Genomic DNA, 9,827 nt, shown 5'->3' on the forward strand with positions numbered 1-9,827 from the left:
TCTCCCCCCAGTGCTCCCAACACTGCGGGGGCTGCACTAACCTAAAATGGTAGCTACTGGCCACCACCTATGCTTCAACAGTTATGTTTCACTGTCACACTAATACATTTCCTGAGAGGCCCAGGACGGTTGGGGTCATATCATGTGTAGAAAAAATGACACATCTGGTAGCTCAGCAGAACCAGGTTGACAGCCCTGGTGTGAAATTGAATTTAGGCGCCGTGGCAACAAACGCAGGGAGTGTTGAAATATCTCCACTAACTGAGAAGGGACCATCAGTATTTGTGAATTAAACATTAGGAATAAAACTGAGAATTACATGTGACACTTAAGTGACTTTATCTCTCATCACTCATCGCTTCCTCTTTCTCTTTCACAGATGCGAGGGATGTAGGTATGGTAGCGGGAGCGGTAGTGGGAATATCCCTCGGCGTCCTTATTGTCATATTAATCATCTGGCTCGTCTTCCGAAAGAAAGAGAAGAAGAAGTACGAGGAGGAGGAGACTCCAAATGAGATCAGGTTTGCTCATCCTCTTGTCTCCTTGGACTGTTTTACAATTTTTCTATTACACCAGACAAAATTAATTTCTGAATGTGTGTGAGATTGTGAGTAAAGGTAGCCGTGTGCTTTTTTCTCTGCATATTTTCATGTCTGTATCTTCATCTTTGCTATGCTTCGACTACACCTTTAATGAGTTCAAACCTTAAATTGTTCTTGAAGTCCAGGTGCAAAATGTATGTTGTATTTTATCATTACATTTGTTTCAAATGTGTGACGTCTGATTTAATGATGGTAAAAAGCCACTTAGATTTCTTTATTTGAAAAATCTGAGGTGAAAAATGTACAGCAATCGTTTCTAAATGATTAAAGCAATGTCTTATGCAAAAACAAAAAGTATGCATGATAGGACTAAAGGGGAGTGGGTGGGAGACAATACAGATTTAGCCTACTTAAGCTGTAGGAGATCCAGATTAGTGCACCTACACAGCACCCGTACTTCTCCCCTGATCTCAGGCTTGGTATGCAATGTGATACTAAGTTGTTGGGAGAGAATCTAAAACTACATTTAGAAAAGAGAGTACATGTAAGAATTAAATATTCAAGGTACCGGTAAAAGTGACTATTGTAAATCAAACCCAATATTTATCTAATTAGCCACAGAGGGGTGAGTTGCAACATGTTCCAGACCCGTATCCTTTACGGAGCAATAAACCAATGTGGAATGGATTTCTTAGTAAGGATGTTCTTGATCCCTTTATTGCCAGTTCATGATTCAGGATTCCAAAAATCCATATAAATCTACCATTGATCAAAATGATATAAAGCAAAAAACTGATATCCCAACACTCTAATTTTCAGACATGGTCAAAAACAGTTTGTGTTCATTCAAACACCTGAAAGCAAGTACCTGTAAACCAAGGCTCCACACAGTGGTGTTTGTTGGTATTTCATGCATATAAATCATCACACAGTTTTATCAAAGTTCTCAGTAATGTAATCTTTGTAATAAATACAAAATTCATTTAGGCTCCAATTATATATATGTATTTAGAAACACAAAAGTTGACCTTTTTCACACATGTATTCTGAAATTTTCTAGTAAATTTCAGGATAGGCAGTTTCTGAAATATTCCAGAGATGCCTGTTACACATATGCACCTCACAGCAGGAGACCTTTCAAGTCAGATGGGAGATACACCAAGACAAATTCCTTGTATGTGTAAATGTACTCTGCAATAAAAAAAACGATTCTGATTGTGATGAAGGGGCCTCAGGAGGCAAGAAATTGCGTAAAAAGGACAAGGCGGAAATTGCAATGGATTTGACGCTATGCGACAGCTTTGCCTTTATAACAGTGTGAAGTATAATTGGTCCTATTCACAGTATCAATGAAAGAGTGAAGAGTGTGAAGGAACATACTGGCGAGCAGAAAATAGTGTGGAGCAGCTTCATTCTGAGCACAAAGATCAAATTCACCCACTCTCTCAAGGTGGATTTAATTGAAGAACACCTGCTGCGTTCACACTTGAGACCACCTTGACTTCACGCTGAGATTTTAAACTCGGGGTGAAAAAATGGTCGGTTTTGCAATCATACATGTAGCCCACCCAATAAATGTTGTGTATGTATTTCTCCACCACTGGAGAAATGGCTGTAGACAAAGACGTTTGCTTCAACATAGGTAAGCAGTAGTGCAGATCTTAGCTCACACAGTTCTGCATGAGCTGTGTGTGTGTGAGCATTAGTTTCACCAAAAGTGTTTTTAAAACAGTCAAAGTTGGAAAGTCAAATGCTTACTGACACAGCAACAGCCTCTGTGTGCTTGGATGTGTTAGCAATCCACCTGCCTATGTGTGTGTTACTAAAAAAAAAACAGAAACAAGTTCATTGATTGTCCTCAGATTGTCTTTTCACACTTCCCTTGTTATTTATTTGGGTGTCTGCATGTGTGTGTGGCATCAGAGCTGAGGGATCACACGTATGCATTGGTGGACCCTGTGGACAGCCAATGACACTTGTAAAGGTTGCATCATTGTTTTTCTTGCGACAGAGTGGGTGTAGGTGCATATTTACGGTTGTAACATTGAATAATGCAATATGGTTGAGGGACAGCTTTGGCTGAATAATGTAGATGTGGTGAAGTGTTTTCTGTTTTTATACCGTGTTCAGAGTCTGGAGTCTTTTCCGCTAATGTGCTCAAGCAGACCCAAGCAGCTTTGGTGACGCACTTCTCCTGGCTCTTGGTTAAGAACCAAACTCACTGCTGCTTTTTTTTTTTTTTTTTTTTTTTACCAGAAGTTTTAGGGCTTTCTCTGATCGTTCTGAGAAGTAACTGCTGCAGAGCAAAGATGAGAGGTTTCTCTATCTGACCTCCTGTAAAGAATCAAAAGCCCACACACACCCCATGGTGACCAGGGGACAATGATTTATAATAACTGCAAAGATCCTCTGCAGTTTCAATACCGTCCAAGTTACAATAACAGCATAAATTATCTCAGATCAGTGATTAACGCTGCTGTCGATTTTCACACATTTTCCCCATGCAGTTTCTGTTCTTCTGCGCTATTTTGATTTCATCCTACTTATTGAACAACATTATTCAGGAAAGTTTTCATTGTGTTCTCAGCAAAAAAACTTTGTTTTCCTCAAACAATTGTATTGGAGAAAATAGTGGTTTCAGCAGATATCATTACTCCATGCAAATGTGTTTCACAAAACTCAAGGGCTTGTGGTATTTAATGAACTATACAAGGTACCCACATAAAACTAGTCCCATGTTGTGAATAGGGACCCAGAACATTTGTAGGGAATAAGGCTGTGCTTTTTTTAGGTTTTTTGTGTCTGTGTATACATTTGTGTAAGTGCAGGTTCCTCTTGGATATAAACTATTATTGTTTTCTGTGTTTGTGTGTGTTTGTTTCTAACCACAGGGAAGATGCCGAGGCCCCCAAGGCCAAGCTCGTGAAGCCCAACTCCCTGTCTTCATCCCGCTCTGGCAGCTCACGCTCCGGGGCCTCCTCCACCCAGTCCATGGTGCACAACAGCGCCCAGCGCGGCCATCGCCCCCGCCCACCTGCCGTGGCAGCTCTCAAGGAAAACGGACAGCCTCCGGGTTTCCCCCAGTCCCCACCAGCCTACACCACAGTTGTGCCCTCCAAGACCCCCGAGCCCCCCACCACTCCCAAATACAACTCTAGGAACATGTCTGGGCCCACACCTCCGACCCTCATGGTCCCCGCCCAGACCAAGGCCTTTCAGACTGTGTAGGACTGAAAGCTAGCCCCTTCCTGCAGCCATTGTGAGACTCCCACTCCCAGCCCAAGCCCCCCGAGCCCCCATCCCAAAGACTGAGACTCTTCCATAAACAAAGAAATGCAACTAGTTAAAGGATGTAATTAAAAGAATCAATACTATAAGTCCAAAAGTACTTTAAATGAATGCATACTTAAAAAGGGAAAAATAAAGACTTGCTTGCCCCCCTACTGAATTACATAAACCACAAAACAAAAAGAAGAAAGCGAGACCTGAGATGCAACAATGTTTTTGTCTCATAGCTAAAGGCAGAACTTATTTTTTGGAGTTCCTGCTTTCGGCTTTGGAAGACACAGGGAAACACTGTGTGCAGTGAGGTTGAAGGAGCCCCCCCCCCCCCCCCCCCCCCCCCCAGTAGAGCTTTTATTTATTTATCAAATCAAACGGATAGACACACGCTGTGGAGGGAAAGAGGTGAAAAAGGTAAACAGGAAAAGGCTGGATGATAAAAAAAAAGGGATCCAAAACTCTGAGCCAAGTTCCAATGGAGTTTCACGCAGCTGTTGAGATTTGGTTTGGTTGTCGACAAATAAAACATGGATACAAGCAATGCGAGGAGTAAAGTGCCAGAGTGTGAGACATTTGCTGAATTTTATTTTCAGAGATGAGCGGGGGGGGGGGGGGGGGGGGGGTGATGGGTGATTATCCAATACATGTCACCCTTCACCTCGGAGTTGCTGCTTTCTGGAACCACAAAACTCCCTTTGCCTTCCATGGGCTGGGCCGATCATGCCCGTCCATGTGCACAAACTAGAGTGCTCGGCGCATGCATCATCTGCCTCAGGTGGCTACACAAGCAGCTCATCGGTTTTACCAATCAGCAGGGGAAACACGAGGATGTAGCAGTGACAGTGGAGTCAAAATCAATGGAGTCGTCTATACCCCCCTCTCTCTCACACCCTGTCTACATCCATGGACATCCTTTTTCTGGTACTGAATATCTTCCCTGAATAATTGAATAGTATGTATTAGGCCTATATAGCAAGTCAATACTTTAAATATAGGTAATAAGCATCTATTAGACCAGCTGGACTTAAATTGACTTTTGTTCTGTTTTTGTTCTCCTGTGTCTCTTCTCTCTGAAAAGGTTGTAAAAGGGTGACAGACAGCTATATGTCGATGCATCCGTATTTAGAAGTGCCACCGATCCCTAGGATGGGTTATTATTATTGTTGCTTTTTTTTTTTTAAAACTCTTTTTTGTTTACCTGCTACACTTCTGAACTGAAACCAAAATCTGTCACCATGAATGTGTGATGTACAAAGATGGTAGATTCCATTATTCCCAGCACCCTGTAAGTTACCAAATCAATATTCCAGCTGAGGCACAAAAGAATTGACCTTAAAGTTCAATTTCACAAGTACGATTACCTGAATGAAAGGAGCGAGTAGTATAGAGGCGTCGATTCTATACGGTGTGTATGGTACCATTGTCAGTACTCTCCCTGGATCCATAACAATGCAGTGGCACTCTATTGCTGTCTCGCTGAATTACCGGGTCCTGCTTGGTTATTGGTCAATCTGTGCTACACTAGCCAAACCCCCCATTTGTCATATCATGAGACAGGACCAGTGCAGTTTGATTGAAAGTATGAAAAAAAAAAGGGGCAAGTAGCCTATAAAGTGTGCCTTTGCAATCCCTCTTCCCTTTGATGGTTTTTTTCTTTGTCCTTATCTTCAGCACACCAGTGGTTAAGTCTCTGTTCACATCCAGCTTTGAGGGTCAACAGTAGCAACTGCTGAGAGACACAACGTCACAAACTTGCCCTAGAAACAACATGTAGCCAAGGGAGCATCAGGCAGAGTGAATTATCCATGGTGAGAAAGCAATCCTTTGCCATCGGACAATGTACTGTACATTCTGTAATCAGTCTTGTTTTATATTGTACATACAGATAGATATACGCACATGATGTCATTTAATTTAATAAACAAGGGTATGTGAGAGGAAATATATCCCTAACAGAAGAGTTACTTTAAATTCCAAAATGGAGTTTAGACCCTGTGCTTTTTGTGAACATGTTGTGAGTACACGTGAAGCCCCTTTCTCTGATATTAAACTTCCGCTCTCTCTCTCGAGAAGAAGAAACAAGATACCTGCCCAAGTCCCGGCAGGATCCTCATGAGATCTTGTATTGATTTTATTGACTCCTTGAGAGAAAAACATCTTTGGATTTTATCGACCTATGTGACCTTTACAGAGCACCTAGTTTCAAACATTTCCCCAGAAACACAGCGTAGGCAGGTTAACTACCAAATTTCCATTTGATTTGCTAAGTATTTGTAAACCCCTTTATGGAGAGCAAATTCCAAAACAGAGGTGTATCGAAGCGCCACCATTATTACTTCTTTGTACATTGATAATGAGTCCGCAATGGAGTAATATTGGTGTCCCAGTCTGTGAATTCACAGTGCCTTAGGGTGTTGCAGAAGCACAGCGTGTAGAGAAACAGGGGAGCTCCACATACACACTCTAACATGCACACACACACACATCCCGTTTCTCCCAAGTAACACCTCTGTTACTACCCCCAAAGAGGTAAAGTGTTGGGATCACTTCATCCCCCAATTACTCCTCTGTGACATTCACAGTGAAGGCGAGATGTCACAGGGAGGTACAGTATGTATCGCGCCCTGAACATTCAGTTTGAATAGGGCTGTAGTCAACACATCAGGAATATTTTAGAGAGTGCTCACATTTAGTCGGGGAAAGCAAACAGCTCAAATTTCCACTCCGGCACTAGCTACAGTTAAATACATGGCAAATTGCCATCCATTTTTTATGAGCATGTTTATACCATCAAAAGAAAAAAAAGCTGTTTTAATTTTAATGACTTCATGGTCTTAACTCTCTGATGAATTTAACCATTTAATTTCACCACTGACTCTAAGAAGAGCTCACCATTATAGGTCAAACACTAAAATACTGTGGATTGGAATGAATCTTACTTCTCTCTGTGATAGTATTGGCGCCTTCACAATGTCTCACTTAACAATCAACATTTTCCACAAGTACCTCAAAATTTTTTGCAAAAACCAACATCTTGTCTGAAAAGCACATGGTTTGACTTCACAGACAGGATTACACTTGTGACTTATCTGTTAGGGAAGGGAAGAAAAAAAAAACGCCTTTTATATTCAACTAGAGACAGAAGTTCATATTCGAGCAGGGAAGCTACTGTGAGTGTGCGTCTGGGCGTGCGTGCTTGCGTGCATGCATGCATGTTTGTGAATGTGTGTGAGTGTGTATGTGTGGGTGTGTGCATGTAAATTCAGTATAAGCCCTTGGGCCACACCCACACATTCTCATGTTAGCCATTCAATGAGGGAGAAAGGATCCAGTCAGGCAAACAACCTCAGTCCAAATTGATATGACTGCAGATTGGCAGTGTTTATTTTACTTTTCACTGACGTATATGCTTATTGCACTCGGCTTTACAGACAGCAGTCATGTTTTTTGCTTGTGGGGGTGGTGTCGAGAGACAAAGCACGTCCATAATTCATAACAATTGTCAGCTCTGGAGGCCACTTGTAAGCTCCCTCCCTGCTCTTGCTGTCTCTTTAACATGGAATGCGCTCGGCCCCAGGAGTTCTGATGGCATCTCAAGGCACACACACACATACACACACACACACACACACACACACACACACAAAATGAAAAACAGGTACAAGTTGTATATACACAAACAAAAACAGGTACACATGGCACATTCAGGTACACACGGAAACGCAGGTTTGTGCTTCATGCACAGTCACAGTTACACATTATGTACATGCAGTTTGCACAAACAAAAGCCCAAACAGCTTATCCTTAAGTTATTTCTGCTCCTTGAGAATCAGTTTGATGGATCGAATGTCTGGAGGTATTTCCACTGACTGATGGAACCAGGGTTCTAAATGCAGCACCAAAAGGGACAGTGTACATCACCCAGGGAATATGTGCACATACACACACACACACACACAATACAGTCAAAAACAGCTTTTGTAGCAAGAAACATACACACAAACAAACACACATGCATGCAATCACACGTGCACTCAGAAAGAGAGACACTGCTATGCATTTGAACAATCTGTATGGCATATGCTTCAACCATTTTTTTTTCTAAGGGAATCTTTGAGTGTCCTACTGGGAATCAGGAGAGCTATAACAGGATTGATATTGAGCCAGGGCCGTAGGCTCTTGCCATTGAAATTCTCTCCACCATGTAGCAGTGGAGGTGGAGGATGGGATGCAAGTCTTCCAGCTGTTAAATTCCTCCAAGCTTTTTTTGATTTACTTTCCAAAGCAACTGCAAGTCTCAGGTGGCAGATTCCCCAGTTTTATGAGCCCTCGCGTTGAATCTCTCCTCTCGTGTGTGCCGCTCCGTGGGCCTGACAAACTTTCGCTCTTTTCCAACAAGTGGATTTCACAGATCCTTTGTCAGTTCTTCAGCGAGTGGAGGAGTGAGAGGCTTAAGACACCTCGGAGTGTTAGCAGCACATGTCATTCTTTGAAACAGTATCCATCAGCACTATATATTGTCTTATTATCAACACTCAAAGGTGCAGTTAACATGAAACCAGTCATGGTTATCCTGCATTATATGATAGGAATATGAATCTCATGTAGCCACAATGTTTTATGTTCTGTTAAGCGGTTTTATTTCTAAATAAAGCTGTGGAGCAGGGCAGAGTGATGCTCAGATTTTTGTGGTTAGGCCTTGTGTGTCAGTATAGGGGAATGTGATGTATTGTTACTTTTAAGAGAGGAGATGGACGGAGCTGCTGTCGACCTCGAGAAGGAAAGCAAAGGGACCTGCATGTCAAAGGAGATTGAGCAGATGACCGGGAATGCTTTGCTTTGATGTAACATAACTGTATCCAGCTAAAAATAGTAAAAAAAAAAAAAAAAAAATTAAAAGTAATAAAAAGACATTTAAAAAAATATATAAAATCTGCAATTGTAAATATATTCACAGAAATTTTATGAAGCTTTAATTTAGTCTTTTTTATTTTTATGTTGACTTTATCATCTACGTACTTTGCACTTTTTTGTGTGCTGTGCTCATAACCGGCCTGAGTGGGATCTGTGTGGTTGGCCGTTTTCTCTTGACTGCATTGTTTCGATGTCAGGGGGGAGACAAGCTCAGCTCGGCGGTACTAAAGGGGAAATGTAAGACACTTTTGTTTTCTTAACTCTCATCAGTTTTTCTGCCGTGGCTTCTCTTTGGTTTTGTAAAACAGTACAGATTCTTTTCTTTTTGTTTTTTGTTTAATCGTTTGATGAAAACAATCCATGTAAATATCACAAGTAAAAAAATGTATATTTTTACGACTTCTGAGTTATTACTCTTTCATTTGCAAATAAAATATTCAATGACAACTTAATTGTTGGTTTGGCATTTTGATTTAAATTTTGGAAAAGCATAAAACTAGACAACATGTCAGTGAGATGGATGTGTCATAGCCTACATACTAAACCTCTGCAAAGATTTTTTTTAAACACAAGATACACATTTGTTGGTGTAGGTTTCTTGCTGCTCTGAACCAGACATTACCAGAGAACGCCACAACTTTGCGGGACTTGACCAGAACTTGATGTCAGGTTCTGCCGATGTATGACCCCCAATCCCCACATACTGCATGCGCGCCGCGGTCCATCAGCGTCGTGGTTTTGCTCCGTCGGACAGCGTGCGTCCTGCCCCACTGGATCTCTTTCGTGAGAGCAACAGATCACAGCCATGATCAGCTGTACTGGAATAAAGAGAAAAACGTGCAAACATCATGTTGCTTTCATTCGGTGCCTGTTTTGACGTAATGTTGACAAAGTGATGAAAAATACGATCGTGAGTCCGTATATTGTGTTTTATTTTGAAATTGACTGGATGCTCTTTGTGTTTCCTTGTCTGACTTCCTGTCCGGATTGTCATATTCTGTCCAGCTTGACACGTGCCTGCTGCGTACTGCGTTGAAAATAGACTTATAAAACTATAAAAGAACTATGTCGTAGTGCACAGCACTGACG

General features: G+C 41.7%; 1 protein-coding gene across 1 annotated transcript in view; it reads left to right on the forward strand.

Annotated features, from left to right (window-relative positions):
- clmpb (CXADR like membrane protein b) overlaps positions 1 to 9,190 on the forward strand; it is a 73,627-nt gene extending 64,437 nt beyond the window's left edge. Inside the window, exons 6-7 of the mRNA XM_061045947.1 lie at positions 380 to 521; positions 3,434 to 9,190. Coding sequence (XP_060901930.1) covers positions 380 to 521; positions 3,434 to 3,770 — 479 coding nt within the window. The 3' untranslated portion in view covers positions 3,771 to 9,190. The remainder of the gene's footprint in view (positions 1 to 379; positions 522 to 3,433) is intronic.
- Positions 9,191 to 9,827: the final 637 nt, after the last annotated feature.

This window comes from Labrus mixtus, chromosome 9 (assembly GCF_963584025.1).
Source record: "Labrus mixtus chromosome 9, fLabMix1.1, whole genome shotgun sequence".
Lineage (NCBI taxonomy): Eukaryota > Metazoa > Chordata > Actinopteri > Labriformes > Labridae > Labrus > Labrus mixtus.